Below are 17592 nucleotides of genomic sequence, written 5' to 3' on the forward strand. Positions count from 1 at the left end.
GGGTTGTTTATATGAGGTACCAGTCCTTTATAGGCTCGCTGTGTGCTCAGGAGGGAAACTTTCAACCAGTGCCAGTGAAGTGTGAGGAGTGGCCGCTCAGACGATCATACAGACTCTTTATTTCATCACTGGTGTGAGGATGCAGAGAGCAGAGCAGGTCCAGTGTGAGAGGAGGTGATGGACGTCTGAATTCTATCAGCAGCACATCTTGGAGGCAACATTGTTATTGAGCACATTATTTACGTGCAAGACTGATGTTGGAATCATTTTAGGAGGACATTTTTTTCACTGCATCTGCATCAAATTGTGATATTGCTGGTTACACAGAAAATGACCACCAATCCGGTGAGTATCAGGTTGAGGAATTTCTTAAAATAGAAATATACATACTGTTTCCATAGAGTAACTCCTATTCATGTTATAATAATACCAGTATTAAAAATGTGTGCATGATTTTGTATTTAAAATGCTGACAAATGTCACTTGTACATTTAAATTTTAGGCATTTTTTCTGAAACTTGAATCTACTTTACAAGCAAAAAAAAAAAGTTCTTAAATGAACGCTTTGTTCTCACCACGCATGCTTTACTGACAGTATCTGGGCTCAGGTCCTCATTTTGTTCATGAAGATGACGAGAGGAAACTTCCTCCCCCCAGCCGATCTGATGTTAAGCCTCAGTATGTTCATCACGTGGCCCCGAAACCCCCACCAGAGATCAGCCAGTCTATTCCCAAAGGCAAAGGTAGTCCAGTCTCCTTTCCATTTAACTAGCCGTTCATACTGATGACGTGATTTTCATGCAACTGTTGCAACAGAAACTTTACGCAGGCTTTGAATATGATTCTTCAAAGAAAGATTATTGCAAGCAAAATACATCTACATGCATATTTTTTTTTTATTAAACACGTTTAAAAAGTGGGTTAGCTGGGTGTAAACGTGTCTCCACATGAGTCACAGTGTGTGCCGTCCTGTCAGATGTAAAGAAGAGGTGTGTGAAGTTCACCGTGGCTGCTGTGATCTCCCTGCTGCTCCTCCTGCTGCTGGCTGGAATCCTCCTCGCTTATTACTGTGAGTGCAGCATCACCCTGTAACACTGACTCATATGCTATGGCCACCTTTATGTGACCCTGACACAGACACAGTATCATGTAAAATCCTTTCCTCTGCCTCATCTTGTCTCCCAGTCTCGTCGGCCTGTGTGCATGGGAGGCAGTGTGGTGATGGGAGCTGTGTGTGGGAGTCCCAGTGGTGTGACGGAGTGACGGACTGTCCTGCAGGCCAGGATGAAGCTAACTGCGGTAAACAATCTCATCCAGGGGCCAAACGCAGGATAAAACACACCTGCAAGCTCTTCACTCACCTTCACTGTGACAGAATACTGTTGACACGTCCGGCTAAAAGGAACACCTTGATTAAGATCACATCAAAGCTCTTTGCCTGTATTTGTCAGACCGTCCTGTAGTTATTAGAATTTAAATTTGACTTCAGACACCAAAGAGAACATCGTTGTTAGTTGCTTGTTTGTGTTTGCTGCTTGTGCTCAGTGAGGCTGCACGGTTCCAGTTTCCTGCTCCAGATCTACTCGGGTAATAACTGGAGGAGCGTTTGCTCTCACGGCTGGACCGAGCAGCAGGGGAGGGCAGGCTGCCAGCATCTGGGATACAGCAGGTGAGATGTCCTCCCTCCTGTTTCACTGGATTTTGAAGCTCAGACTATTTTCTCTTTATTCTGACGTGTGAAGGATTTAAATGAGGTTCTATTTTGCGTGATGTGGTTTGACAGGGGCACATATTTTAAATCAGGCGAGCAGCAGACTGACTCTGATGACGGATTCTTAACAGTGAAGTCTGACTTGAGCTCGGGGGCATCCATACTGCGGCAGCTTGTGCTCAGGTGAGCGAACTGGTAGAGGTCAACCGGCATAAAGTTGAAAATACTGACTCAATATGAACATTAATTCCAGCTCAAATGTCTCTTTCTTTGCCATCTGCAGCAATACCTGTCCCAACGACAGCGTGGTGACATTGCGTTGTACTGGTATGTTATTCTCACACATCCCGAAAACATAAAGATAAAGAAATAAATCAAAATGAAGGTTTCTTTCTGAAATGCTAAAGACTACACCTAATCATCACAGTATAACACCAAGTCAGTTAAACTTCAGGGATGTCACTCTGTCCATTTAGGAAGCACAAGTGATTGTGACTCAGTTACACCTGCTGTGGTGCAAATGAATCTCACAACAGGTGCAGTGGAGAGGCAAAAGTAACACGACCCCCAAAAAGGAATAGTTCTGCATGTGGTGGCCACAGACAATTGCTCTCTCCTTATCCTTCCTGACTGATTGTTCTCTAGTTTTGCACCAGAATTGGCAGGTCTGCCATTGGCACCCTGTTCTCTTTACAGATGAAAGCAGGTTCGCACTGAACACATGTGACAGGCCAAAGAGAGTCTGGAGACGCTGTGGTGAACGTCATCCAGCATGATTGCTTTGGTGGTGGGTCAGTGATGGTCTGGGGAGGCATATCCTTGGAGGGTCTCACAGACCTCCATGTCCTCACAGCGATAATTAGACCTTACGCTATGCCCGGCCTCATTTGGCCTTAGTGTGTAGGCAGTTCCTGGATGATGAAGGATGCCATCGACTGGCCTTCATGTTCCCCTGACCTAAATCCAATTGAGCACCTATGGGATGTTATGTATCAGTGCATCCGACGCCACCAAGTACCACCACAGACTGTCCAGGTTTTAAAGAAATTTAAAACAAGGCTTAAAGCGTTTGCAAAGCTTAGTTGTGTTTTTCACATATTTCTGTTAATTTCTTTTCTATTCATGTGGTACTGTACTGTTTCAGCTCAAACTATATGTGTAAAAGACAATGTTGCTGTCCGATTAGTCCAAAAAGGCCACATTACTGGGAACATGACAAGACTATAGTTATACGATTTTATTAGATCAATGTTCTGTATGTCTTTATACTGCAGTTTTTACACTTTGACCTATACTGACTGTTATTGCTGCTGCTGTAGCAGTGAAATGCATCCTCTCTAACAGCAGTTTTGTCCTCAGACTGTGGGATTGGAGTGAACTCCAGCAGGGCCTCTGGGGGCCAGCTGGCCTCTCTAGGGGCCTGGCCTTGGCTGGTCAGCCTACAGCTTGCGGGCTCTCACCGCTGTGGAGGAGCCATCATCTCCCCCTACTGGACGATCACTGCAGCACACTGTGTGGCCAGGTGAGGCCTTCTCCTCACACCTCTCAAAGCAGTGGTTGTGCTCTCATCCAGCTTGCATCCACTCTCTGCTGATTCTCTCTCTTCCCTGCAGGGCCTCCAGCCCTGGAGCCTGGACAGTGTACGCTGGGATAGTGGATCCATCAGACACTTTGTTTAACCCTCCGTACTCTGTGAGCCGCATCATAGCCCACGCAGGCTACAACAGTCTCACTCGCAGGAATGACATCGCTCTGATGAGGCTGTCTAAACGTCTGGACTTTGCAGGTGACAGAGAGACATGTTTCTGTCATTTAACCTTCCTGCATTGATATAAACGGGGTGGACAAAATAACAGAAACACCTTTTTAACAGAACTACATCCTCCAAAATGATCATACACCTTTTTCAAAGTCATAAAGAATCCATTTTTACTTTCTTTTCTTTGGCAGCCTCCAGTAACGTCGAACCTGTGTGCCTTCCAAATGTTGGTCTGAACATCACTTCTCCTCAGAGTGGCTGGATAACCCAATTTCGTCACACTGGAAATGGAGGTGAGACAGTTTACGGTTACATGTGGTTATTCAGAAAGACATCTGTGAATACAGGAACTCTGTTTGTCTATTACCATGTACAATGTACATAAACAAATACTGAAGCGACTTGAATAACCTGAATTACTTCATTACTGTTATTTGACAGACTCTGGATCTCTGCACCTGACGGAGGCTCAGGTCTCTTTCATAGATACTGCAGACTGTAACAGCTCCATCGCGTACAATGGCAGGATATCACAGGACATGTTATGCGCCACAGAGACGAAGGCAGTAGCCAACAAGTGCCATGTAAGACAAATCAGTGACACACATCATTTTCTGTCAGAGGTGTGAAAATGAAGTTTAAAATCTAAAACCAACACAAATGCAACCAATAAACTGAACACAGAGCAGTTTGTTTTATTGTATAGTGAGACCAGATGGACTGCCGCCACATTGGTCCACTGCCTTCAGGGTTGTGTTTAAACATTAGCTGCAAATAACACCCTTTTAATACAGACTCAAGAGAACCCGGAGAACAATGTACTCAAAGAAGTCAGTTTTAACATAAGCGACAACAAACAAACACTCTTTATAATGGGACATTTTCTGCTACAAAGCCGTTTTTCTTGCACAAACTGAGCAGAGGCAAACAAATAGTTCCTGTTCTTGAAAGAATTCAAAGCGTGTTCATGCTCTTATGGAACCTGCTCCGAGGCAAAGGCAAACAAGAGCTGCACTGTGTTCTGTACATAGCAACAGCTTTAACTAAATAGTTCCACTTTGTGACTTACATAACAAAGCGTTTATACAGTCAACAATGAATGTTAAGTTAGAGCTCTGAAGTGGCAGCTGACCATGATATCATGTTTTATTTAAACTATTCATTGCTTTTTATGGACCTTGAAAGATCTTAACAGCATCTTTAAACTGAATAAATAACATCTGGTGTTAAATTTTCACAAAAGCAGCCATTGAGGGCATTGGAAAGCTTGTGAGATGGAATCTTGATAAGTGTTGCATGTGTAGTACCTTCTAGAGTGTGCAGCTGAGTTTTGTGCCGAACTCTTTCTCAGACTGACAGCGGCGGCCCTCTGGTGTCCTTGAAGGATGGAGTATGGTGGCTCGTAGGGGACAGTATTTGGGGGGACCGCTGCCCAGAGCAGAACAAACCAGGTGTTTATGGCAACATCACCTACTTTCTGGACTGGATTTACCATCAAATGAGGGTAAAATACAAATAACATTTAGACTTGTAACAGCAGTTAAAGAAAATCAGGATTATGTCCACATCATTTGTAGCATTTGGAATCTGCTCAGAGGACCAGGTGTAATAAGGTTTATCTGTCTGGTGCATCAAGTAATACCGCTGGATGTGCAGTAATAATACCTCCACAGTGGAGTCAGAGTACAAGCTAGGATCTAATCTTTATCTGTCTTAATCAAACCTGTAAATTGTTTAAATTCTTTGACATGTAAAAGGGTAATACATGCTAACTGGTCTTGACCTCCAAACTACATGGTTGATTTCACTGTTGTTAAGCTGAAAATAATATTACAGCAGAAACAATTCAGCCTATTTTTCGCTGTTGGCCAAAGTTTGAAACACTACTTTAGGCTCAGGTCATTTCACATGGGAATTTATTATTAAATAACATTCATTAATAATAAAAATTAAAGGATAATCAGTAGCTGCAGCTCTAATGTTACCATCATTATAAGTGATTAACAGTGTTGCGCTTCACCTTTTCATGACATGAAACAGCTGCTTATCATGTGAAAATGTTTGTTTTTCTGTTCACAGAAGCATCAAGATGACTGATGACAGCACCAAAGATGAACTGAGATGTTTATTACTTGTCTAAGTGTGCAAAGACACAATGCCTCAAGAATATCTGTATCACTCCCATAATTTATTTCCTACATATTACTGTGGATGCAGACTTTGCTCTGTAATAAGCTCCAATGGGCAATGTTTGCACATTATCTCCTTATAATAGTTTTATTTTTGTATATTTATGTGAAATACATAAAGTCTTTTAGTCTGTATGAACATGATTGAAACAGTTCTTTTTAATGAATAGTAATATTTGACATGAGTCAATAAATGGAGATACCATGAGTCAACACAAGATGTCGCTCATAAACCACACGGAGCTTGTCCCCACTGACTCCCAAAGCATACGCTGTTCCCGAGTCACCTTTCACAAAAAGAAATATTTATTAATTTAAAATAATATACACCTTTGATTTGGTCACAAGTTTGCTTATAACACAGTTTTGGCACAGGAAAAAAAAAACATTTATAAATACGTGAACATTCAAATGCTCAGGCATTTTTGATAATTTGACAGTTTTTTTTTTTAAAACTTGAAACGTTGGCAGACAGTGCCATGTGGGTGCAGCTTGAGTCAAATCACACAATACTTTACGTATGACGCTGTCACTTGCGTAAAGAGACACTTATTGCTAACAGGTCAGTAGAAAGATAAATGTAGCCCACAGATACCCCGAGCGAGCACGAGTTTCCAATGCATCAGTTTCAAAAATCCTTTGGCTTCTAATTTAGCGTTTGTGCAGTGTATACATGTACCATTCAACACCTAGTGTCTAAAAAGCAAAGATCTGGAACTATACTACAATGGCATCCAAAGAGATTTAAGTATAACGTTGGATGTATACAGAATTACTAAAACTACATTAATACAACAACAGATTTAGAAATATTGATCTTTAGCTTTATATTACACCTCTGATTGACAAACAAAGTGCAATTGAGCTGAATAAGTCTCAAACTGCTGATACTGTACATGGATTTGTATTAGCAGTGAGCTGAGACTTAAAGGCACTACAGGCACTGTAAACATGTGCGTAACCTCTAGTAATATTCTTCCTATTGACAGTGATATTTTAAGCAGCTTGTCCTCTTAACTTCAACACACACAGGCATGTATTTCAGTCCCCTGACTGAAGGTCAACTTCAGAATATGAGAAGGCACTAGAGACATTCCTTCACTGATCACGGTGAAATCAGATCTTTCTAAACATCTGTTGGAAGCAGATTATCAACTGTAAAGGCACATTTTATGGCACCGTATGCCCTTACAAGTCAACTACACAGAGCGCCTGGAATGAATTCAGCAACTTCTAAACTGTTCAAGAATACACTGATGGTTGTTGAGCATGTGCAGTTTATGTCCTCCCCACATGCTGCCCTGTGATCGTCTGGAAGGAAGAAATTTAACCCTAAGCCATGCTCGATGTGTTAAACATCATTGCTTAATATGTGTCCAGAGTTACTTTGTGATAGTGTTTCATACTTTGGTTCACTCTTCTGTTTGTGTTGGTGACGTCCTACATTTCCCAGAATATCTTTTGACATTGGACAGTGTTTTTAGGGTGGATTTTCCCTTCAAGAGGCAGCAGATCTGTCTTTGTCTACCTCCGCATGGCAACCTGCTGAGTGCAGTCTAGAGTCAGTCAGACACTCAGAGCCGAGTGTCACTGTCTGGTGCAAACTGAGCCTCACGCTCCGCTCGCTGTCTTCCTGCCTGTTCACCCTGTCTGCCCGTCCATTTCCTCTCAGTCACTTGATGCGGTGGCGGACCAGAGAGGACTCGTCGGTTATCTCCCCGGAGCGGCCTCTGCATCGGCAGGGCAGGACCAGCAGGAGCAACAGAATGATGAGGACCAAGGCGCAGACAGCCATCAGAGCGTAGGAGATCACCCACAGGAGAGGCTCCTTCAGCACGCCGCCAGAGCAGTTGGTCGCCACGTCTGCTGCCGAGAAGGGCCCTGCGATCTCTGACAGAGCCACCCCGCCGCTCACTGCAGAGGAATACAAGAGCAACAGGTGCAGAGCTCAGTCACATCTGAAGTACAAATCTAAATATAAACACACACCTGGTCATGTAAACATCAATGAACTGTATGAACAGCTACGCTGATACATATGCTCTAAGAAGCAGATTTACTTGTGGCAGCTTCTTAACACAACACTTGTCTTAGCCTGGTAGCAGCTGATTATAGGCAACTCATTAAAGGCTGAGAGTTTTGTCTTGATTTTATGAGCCAGCTGGCGACCAACTGTCACAAGCCTACATCCATAACCTTCAGCCTACATCTGCTCCAAGTCTGTTTGCTTAATATGGAACAAAAGTGATCTTTGTACTTTAAGATGAGAGTGGACAGTGAAGCCTCGCCCAAGCTCATATTTACACAAAAGTACAGGGAAGTACCACTGAGGCTGAACATTTGCTGTTTGGGTCACAAAGAACAGGATGTTACACGCTCGTGGTCAGTGAACTTGCAAGTATAGTTAAATAGCACGTTACAGTTTGCTTTTCCATAAGCTATCAACTAATCTTTCTTTTCTGTTAAAAGCTAAATGTCTAGAAGTCTGGATGGAATATCAAGAGAAACGTTTGCTATAGATGAAACCATACAAAAGAGATTCAGCCAACAGCCCTTTCATGAAAGCTTCAGCGTCTGCTGCTCTAAACAACTATGAGGGATCATTTGTCTTTTGTATGTTTTACACTAGCAGCTTGTAAATAAGTCAATGGAAGGTCGAATCCATGTAAGCGAATGTCACAGACGTTGAGTGTATTTGTTGTTACTGCTCATTCTTTCTGTATGTTGATACTTGCTCACACCGACACCTAACTTTTGATTATGAGTCAATAAGATATATGAACAGGTGTTTTTGGAGCATTCCACAACTTTCCCAGTCTTTTGTTGCTCCTGTACCAACTTGCTGGCATCAAATTGATGTATTTGGACACATGATATGTCTTACATACTTTTCTGTCTTAGCCATAGTCATTTGTGCACCCTCACCTGCACAACTGCTGAGTGCGAACCCCAGTCTCCGCTGGGCGCGGTCAAACACCACATAAAAGCCTTCCATAACAGTAGCGCCGATCACCAGGCCGTTAGCTGATGAAGACACTCCGAAACGGAAGCAGTCCAATGTACCATCGACATCTGTGATGGGCTGGATGTACAGCTGCAAGATCACAGACAAATTAACAGAGAAAAGTGAGGACAATGAGTGTTGGTATCTTGTAGGTTGATGGAGAGTTGTGTTCATGTTTATCCGGGTACCTGTGGCAGGATGGTGATGCGGAAGGACTGGCTTGTATTTGTTGCCCTTAGGTAGATGGACAGCTTGGGGAAAAACCTCCAGGGGGTCTCTCCTTTCATCCAGCACGCAAGCTTGGTGCCGTCCCAGAACCCTGAAGAAAAATCCTGGATCTGAACCAAAGAGGGGAAAAAAGACAAAGAGAAAAGTCAGAAAGAAGGTCGGCATGGCACCAAGACAGGTTTGGTGCTTCTCTTTCATTTTCCCACTGGAGATTAAACTACGAGGATGTGGATATGTTAATCGAAAATATTGCTTGTAGGCTCAAATTAATCTTGAGTACTGTTTGTGTGTCGTTACAAAAGGTCAAAAATGTGTCAAGCTGAATGGGGCGGGTAACCCAAAGCTTGGGCACACACACGTATTTTTATAGCTGAAAACTTCCTGATCCTTCCTCTCAAAGCTACCAAGTCCTTGAACAGTAAGTGTGTGCCATCCTCCCCTGCATCTCTTTGCTCTGACAACATGTTTCATCATTGTCTGTGGAGAGACGGCAACGTACCAGAGAGCTGCTTGTGATGGCTTCCACCACCGCATTGAAGACGTTGACAGGAAGACGCAGCAGTGTCGTCCCACTGTCAACTATAGCTTTATCCATGTTATACTGAAAGAGAGGGAGAAAGAGTGAAGTGCAGTAGGGTTTCTCTCAGTGCAACAGGCTCCTATGGAAGACCTTGAGCAAACGAACAAAAAAAGAAAGAAAATGAGGAAGTTCTTTCACAAGCAGAAGGAAACATTATTCCCTTGCAGTGCTGCTACTCAGGTTCCATTTCATTTCCATGATGGGCGTTGTTCACCAATTTGAGATAAATCAGGGACATGATGCAGAGTTTGAAGGTGAAGTACCTCTCTGCAGTCCAGGTCCAGATTCTGGTCACCAACCTCCAGCTTCAAAACCTCCACTTGGTAGTACCACTCCTCTACTATAGGTGTGTACCACACTGAGCCCCGATACAGAGTTGGTTCAGCCCCTCCCATGATCTGAGGAAGGAACAAGAACACTTATACGCTCATCGATGGGCCAACTACGACCTCAACAAGAGTCCAGCAAAGGTTTATCCCTGCAAATTTTGGCTGAATTCATTAACACACACACACACACACACACACACACACACACACACACACACACACACACACACACACACACACACACGCATGCACCCTGCCATCTTATCCATCTGTCTGTATCAGTGGGTCACATGATGGGGAAGCAGTGAGCGAGGCACCAAGGCCGTTTGTATAATCATGACAGACCTGCTCTCAGCAGGATACTATCTTAGCCTAATTAGCTCCACTCTAACTAGACTGGGCCTCCAATGGAGAAACAACATTGACAAGGAGGATATGAGCTAGTATGTATCTAAAATCCCCTCAGCTGTGATGTCTGATCCACTAGTGATGGATCATATTTTGTTTGAGGACTACTCAGCCACATCCCAGTCCATATTACATAACGTTAGAAACAAACCATATCACAAAATACAGAATTAGAGGCAGAGATCACCTAAAATAGTCCCCATAAGACATGTTTAGGTCAAAAGTCTTGTCACCCAATCTTTATCTGATATGCTCATCTGACCAAACCATTCCACGAGCCCCTCCTGACTACTCACAAGACTGCCTCCTGCTGGGTCCTCTGCACTGCTTGCTGATAGTCCAGCACCACACATCTGGAGGGAAAAGACATCAGGAATTCCCAGTTGTTGCACCAAAGAGTTGAAGAAGGGCTCCACGGATGAGTCAGGCTAAATGAGAGACAGGAGACGTGTAATCATTATAAACTGATTAACATTTTATCTTCTGTGATCATCCAGGTTACATTGAGGACACATTAAGTACAAGTTCAGGAAACAAAAGAGCTGAAGAATGAAAATGTAAATTCTGGAATTACACAACTGAACTGATAAACTTATTTTGTGATGGACAAAATATTCTGTAACCTTCTGTAATCTCGAGTACATGGTCTTACAGAAAATTAGCAAGGATTTACTAATTATGTAGTTATAAATGTTAAAACACTGGACTAAATTACACTTAAACCATGAGAGATAAGCAAAGTTCACTGCTAACAAGCTAAGAGATGTTCATAGACTTGCCTTCAAAATGCGATTTTTACTAATGCTGCAACAGAAAACAGATCATTTATTGCTGTTTGAATACAGATAACATGTTTTTAAAAGGCTGATTAAAACAGTAATATGTGTGGACTGGTGGTAAGTGGGTACGAGACAACAGTAAAAAGATGTTCTCTCGCCTGTTTTCCTCAGATAGGTTTTCAAGTCAGCGCTGTCTTATCATGTCATGCATGACAAACAGGCCTCGGGCAAGTTGAAAATGAACACTCAGGAGACACTGGCAGCACAAAGTGGTCTGTGTGGGCATATCTGCACCTCAATCACTGGCATTTGATCCCAATGGTTGCTGTAGTCAGCAGAGAATCAAAGGATGTACTGTGTTGGCTTACGCTGACGTCACTCTTGTCCCATCAGCACCAAATAATCACGTTAAAGAAACCTTTTAGTAATTAGTATGTTAGTAAGAATTATTCTTACTAATATCCAACATGAAAAACAAAAAAAAAATTCAACTGGTGATATCGAGAAAAACTATATTATGCAAAAGCATCATGCACATGGTTGCTAAAAATAACATTTCTGTTGTCATGTGAAATGTCCATGACTACACCCTGATAAGAAGTTATTCAGTGCTGTTAAAGAGCTGTGGGACAGTAGGAAGTTATGCAGTGCTGCTTGATTAACTCGATAAGGTTTTTTTTCCCCTCTGTCCACCCGGCATTTTCTACACAAACACTTTCTTGCATGTATTGAAATGTTTTATACACTTCATATAATAGTTATACATTTATTGTAAATAGATTGCTGCTATGTCTTTGAGGCAAAGAATGACAAAGGTACCTCACATCTACCGACAGATTTAAAGCTAGGGTCAGTAATAGATTTAAATACATTTTTTGTTATATTTGTGGAAATTCTCTTTATATTCCGACAGTCTCACTGCACATGACTGGAGTCTTCCACAAGGCAGGGCAGATATACTGCTAAAGCTATAGTGAGCTAATTGCACAAGAATGGCAGAGAAAATGCAGCCAAAATTACTAACAATGGCCATTTTCGTGACACTTTGATACTTCTTTTTAAATACTAATTATGCAACCTAAGAATGAAGGTAAGATTTAAATTCTACAAGCATCTCCCACCCGTGCCAGCATGGGATAGGCCAGTCCCAGGATGCCCTGCCAGTTGACCCCAGGGAGGAAGAAGCCGTCAGATGACAGGATGGCAGCTATGTTGATCACGATGGTCCCATTTAGGCCTTTGGGGAAGGAGACACGGTCAATGCCCAGTTCACCTTCCCAGTTGCCCTGGGTGTAACGGACAGCAACAGTCCGGCCAGCTGACTGGTAGGTACTGGAGCTAAACAGAGGAGAGGAAGACAAGACATGAGAATAGAGACAAAGGCCAGTGGTACGTATATTTGTAATAAAAGCAACAAGATATACATAAAATGGGAAAACTCTCACAGCAGAGATACACCACTTTAACACAAACAAAGTTTTTATACAAAAACATAAATCAAGTACACAGCAAAGATTATGTAATTCAGTATAGAGATACTAGGAATATCCATTCAGATATTAGACTGTGGGTGATGAAGAGCAGACAAGGTAACACAAGAACTTATCTAAAACTCTAAAACACAAAGAGTTCAAGGCCCTCACAGTGCAGTGTTGAAGTAGTGAGTAATAAATGGGTGTGAAGCTGCGGCGACGGCAAAGTTACTGCTGCCTGTATCCACCAGGATGTTCAGCTGAAAAACACAAGGAAAGCTTTTTGTGAACAGTCATTACACTTATCTGCCACAAGAAAACCACGCCTTTTTTTTTTCTAAGTCACAGGGTGAAAAATGACAGCTTCTCCACAGCGTGATACATTGATAAGAGGACTTTAAGCTTTTACAATGCAATTAAGACTTCAAAGTTTCTCTTTGGATTAAAAATAACGATTAGTGGAGGAAAAGGCAGAAGAAAAACAGAGGATGCTGAGGGAGACAAACAAGAACAAGAAGATTCTTCACAGTTCATAAAAAGACAAATTGTATAGAAACTCAACTTTAAACAGTGAAGACAGAACATAAAATACATAAAAATACACTTCAGCTGACTGGTTGCTTACAAATGAACACTATCCATAGCTTAGCAGTGTTGTTTGTGTTTTATAGAGTCTACAAACAGCTAAAAATGTGAGCTGTGTGGAATTATTGGAAAACGAAAGCAAAATGTTTTGTTTCACTGCTGGAGAAACAGTCAACTTTCTAGCTGGTGTTTTGTTGCAGGAATTATTCCTTCAAGCAGAGCTTTGATTATCATAAATGTTTTACTGATGTGAAGTGCACAGCTGTACTATAATATCATATGTACATGAAGTTTTGGGACTGGGCACAAGCAGAAATTTCACATTAACTTACATCAGGTATGCAAAAACACTTGACCGGGGTATCCCTAATGTCTAGAGATTCCAGGGTCACAAACTGGTTTAAAGAGGAAAAATTACTATGCACCCCTGATATTACTGCCCTCTAATGTGCGATCTATGAGTCAAACATGACAGCCTCTAGCTAGTGTCATTACTGTATGACCCGTCCAGCCATCCTGGTACGTGTCACGTGCTGAGTGGGGACCGGCTAACAGCAGCTGAGATAATGTTGTCTTCCAGGCATCAGGTCAACGAGCAGGAACTAATTAGGCAGCAAACTGCTGTCACCTCCACTACTGAGCAGGGGCCACATTAACACTCACAAGCAAGCATTCCTCACCATGATGGAGTCATAAACCTAATGCCCCACAGCCACCTGATGACTCAACAACAAAGAACTCTATACAGTGGCTCCTCAATGTCACATGACACAGTCTATGAAATGCTAAGTGTTCACTGACCATGCTCAGCTGCACAAGCACAAACTAACTGCAACACTCAATCTGTGCTCACTCATCTGTGGCTGCCATTGTTTTAGACAAACCAGACCAGCAGGAAGGACTTTATTTAAAAATGTTCAAGGAATTCCAACAATTACATGAAGAAATCCGCTTCCTCAATCCCTGAAACCTGTCACACCAAAACCATGTCTAACTTGAGCCTGTTCATCACGTGCATGGAGTCACTATAAAAAAAAAAAACAATTAAAAAAAAAAGAAAAGAAAAGAAATCGACCAGTTCAGTCGGGCACAGGAAGCCCCAGTTGGCTCGTCCATTCGAATCAGGCCTATCAGTTCCTCCTCATCAGAGAGGCCGTGGTCCTTGTGACTGTGCCATATAAAACCCCACTGCTTCCATTCACAAAAGGCCTGAACCGGCCAAACAGGCCAGATTGGAAAGCACTGGAACCTTGTGGTGAAGGAGGGGGGGCAGGGGCATATCCTTATGCCCACACGGCCTATCTTTTCTGGTCACACTATCCTCCCTTAGCTCGGCTACTGAGCCTCGGGCAAATATCTTCCTCCCTACTCCACTGCTGCAGCATGCAGTCACCTACAGTTGAGCGCTCACTGCCTAATTGGCAGTGGCTCCATGGCGGCACCATGCATCTGCTACCTGTTTGTACCAATTAGCAGATGTGAGGCTCTCCAGCCGACACCTCAGCCCGGCTGCGCCATATGCTAACAGATGTGGCAATTAGTGGCTCATTTGAATAGCGCCTCATTTAACACCTCGGCCTGTAATCACATCATCATTCAGTTGGATAATATTGAAAATGCAACTCAATAGCATCGAGTTACAGGACACTTTGGCACTGCATAACCAATCTGAACCACAGTGGATTGAGCTCTGCTGGTGTGACTAACTGATAAGGTTTCACTGTATCACTATGCACAGAGCACAGGAGCGTAACAACCGAAATATCAGAGGAGGAATATCACAAGTTGGAATGAGGCCCACCATTAACAGGTGCAATGTTTAAAGTAATATTCCTGAGCTCCCTGCTGTGTAGATAGCACGTCGTCTGACACCATTCCCAACATTTTTCACAGCTGTCATTTTGACATGCCATTGCAGGATACACAGGTGGACACACTGACATAAATAACGACTGCCGTGCATGACCTGGTTTGGTACTGGTCCTGGCATCGTGCATGCTGGCTCACTGTATTAGCTCACTGGACATTTAATAAAGCTGAGCTATCGTTAGCATTATTAGTTGCACCTTTGCTTTTCCTGCTACGACAAGTCACAATGTCTGCTGTGGCTGGATGTCTATTAGAAATCAACAGGTGAGGTACCCTCGACATCGTTAATGCTTCTTCCATAAAAGGTAATCACAGGTGTCCTTCATATACAGCATAGAGTAGTGTATCTTAGTGTATGCAGTCAGACAAAGGTCCACAGGGATACAACGTTGCTTTGAATAAACATTAACTTTAGGGAACTTCCTCTTTGGCACAACACTTTAAATTGTGGCATTCTGTTAGAGCAGCAGGTATCAAGCATGTTTTACAACTTTGGACAGGTTGTAAAGTTGTGTGGGAACTGTACTCTGCCAAGTGCTCCAACATTATCCTCTCAGAGGCTGATACAGGGCAGTGACATGGCAGGCAGCGCTGATAAGCCTCTGTGAGCCTGAGAAACTGAGCTGTGTTGCCCAAGAGTCTTAAAAGCTGTGATCTGTTTAAGTTGAGAGGTCCGGGAAGAACAACAAGTCAAGTCACTAATGAGATGACTCACCTTTAGTTTAAGATCCAGTTCAAACACGTCTACTTACTACACAATGGCAAAGTTGAGCCTTAAACCTACAACAGTCTAAAGCCTCATGTGACAGAGAAATCCCTCTTCCAACTTTTCTGGGATCATTTACTGCCCCTTAATCATTAAAGTGTTCTTATTAGGCACTTTGCATAACAGGGGATAGAAAATGATGACAATCAATTACACAGGGCATGTTTCTGTCCAACCAAAAGAACGTAAGCAGCAAATATGCTTGAAGTAGTGCTGTTTTTGTGCAACTCTGGGGCTGCTCCTTGCTCCCTGCCTCATAATCCCCGTCAGCTGCCTGCTAAGAAACAGTGGTCCTCACAGGCAGCATCATGTGAGTGCATGTGAGCAGGGGGGGTTTAGTCTACCTACACACCCCAAGGCTGTAAAGACTTGAGCGAGCTGCTGCACCCCAGAGACCATACCACCCTCCATTGATGGTCCCTGGTAGGCCTGGAAATAAACAGCTGGTTTTATTTTAAAACGACGGTAAAAGATGCCAGGCTCATCTCCTCAAGACCCAAGTCGTTTCTTCTGCTGTTGCTGTCATGCCTGACACACATCACATCTTGCACAGAGTGTTAACAAAGGCTGTGCGTTAAACAAACACACCTAACCCACCCTCTCTCTCACACACACATGGTGGACGGACCGGCCCCTGTTCACACACAGCAGGGACACCAGAGCTGCCATCAGTGAATGACAATAAGGTGTGACGCTGCGTAAGTCCACGCGAGAGGAAAACGAAAGAAAGAAAAGGGGATTTTTCACGTCATTCTGCTCAGAAACAATTAAATACTAAACACAAAGTGTGCCTAATTCTTACATTTACAATTACATTACCTTTTGACCAGGAGTGCCAATGGACATTTCTATGTAGTAGCCTCTTCCAGAGTCTCCTTGCAAGTTATCAACCATGTCCAGAAAGTTCACGGTTCCTGTTGGGTCAGAGGCCAGCGAGAGGCCGTTTCCATCAGACGTCAACACGACTCGCCGAAGAGGAGTCAAATCCACGGCCGAGGATAAATTGTACTTCCCTGTGTATATCTTTAACGGTACAGAAAAGTAACACCTGGCTACGCCGAAGTATAAACTAAAAGCAAATGTCCATACCGAAACCGAAGTGGTGTACGCCATGGTGCTGTTCGTTTCTATAGCGACAACAAGGAAAGTCTGGGGAAAGATTCCAGCTCCTTGCTCAAAGTTTTGCTACCTGACGTTAAGTTTTCAGTGTCGCCGTCCTGGAAGCGCCTGTGCCGCGATAACCGCCATTATGGAAATGCTGTTTTTCCACCGTCAAAAAGAAGCTAAACATCCTGACATGGTAACACGGTATAAACAACACTGAAAACAACTGTTTGTCCGCAGTCCGCGCACTTCAGCAAGTTCTTTCGCCTCCATCCACTCCTCTAACGCGATCAAGTTAGCGAAAACAGAAAACGCTACTTCCGGTTATGTAGACTTTCAAATTAAAGGAAACAATAAACGTTCGCGTTTACGGTACAAACGTGAGCCACGTACAAGGAAGAAAATAAAGGCACAGTCTGTATGAGGTAAACGCACGAGGATGTAAATTAGCAACTTATCCTTCTTCATCTTTTCTTCAAACTTTTACTGTGAAGGCAGCCTAACCGTTGGTATTATTTTTTCTGGCTTGACGCTGCTGTTAAAAACTTCTGGACGCCTGGTGACAGCCGTGGATGTGACCGGTTTCACGCGACTTAGCTTAATGTGAACACGCACAACAAGCAAAACTTGAAGATGCGTGTCCATTCTTTTGATGGTGTGAAGAAACAACGCTTAATGTGCCCACATTCACACTACAAATCTAATTTTCTATACTTTGGCCATGGCCGATGGTTGTCTTGTTGCGGTGGTCTATTGCGGTATTTTAAATTTATTCAGTCACAGAAACGGAAATTCCCTCATGCCTAAAG

General features: G+C 43.0%; 2 protein-coding genes across 2 annotated transcripts; one reads left to right on the forward strand and one right to left on the reverse strand.

Moving 5' to 3' along the window:
• Positions 1–263: 263 nt before the first annotated feature.
• On the forward strand, positions 264–5567 carry LOC143323430 (transmembrane protease serine 2-like). The gene is made up of 13 exons (XM_076735269.1): positions 264–345; positions 596–751; positions 985–1069; positions 1186–1299; positions 1546–1669; positions 1784–1894; positions 1995–2038; positions 3071–3233; positions 3325–3497; positions 3662–3763; positions 3912–4054; positions 4822–4974; positions 5550–5567. Exons 1-13 carry the CDS (start codon positions 331–333, stop codon positions 5565–5567), a joined length of 1401 nt encoding a protein of 466 aa, XP_076591384.1. The 5' UTR covers positions 264–330.
• A 375-nt stretch (positions 5568–5942) lies between these two features.
• bace2 (beta-secretase 2) lies at positions 5943–17083 on the reverse strand. Its single transcript, XM_076736121.1, has 9 exons — positions 16499–17083; positions 12631–12719; positions 12109–12325; positions 10505–10636; positions 9735–9869; positions 9391–9492; positions 8852–9001; positions 8585–8753; positions 5943–7573 (listed from the first exon to the last, which is right to left on the reverse strand). The coding sequence occupies exons 1-9, from the start codon at positions 16790–16792 to the stop codon at positions 7332–7334; spliced, it is 1530 nt and encodes a 509-aa protein (XP_076592236.1). The 5' UTR covers positions 16793–17083; the 3' UTR covers positions 5943–7331.
• Positions 17084–17592: the final 509 nt, after the last annotated feature.

Source organism: Chaetodon auriga, chromosome 7, assembly GCF_051107435.1.
Source record: "Chaetodon auriga isolate fChaAug3 chromosome 7, fChaAug3.hap1, whole genome shotgun sequence".
Taxonomy (NCBI): Eukaryota; Metazoa; Chordata; class Actinopteri; order Chaetodontiformes; family Chaetodontidae; genus Chaetodon; species Chaetodon auriga.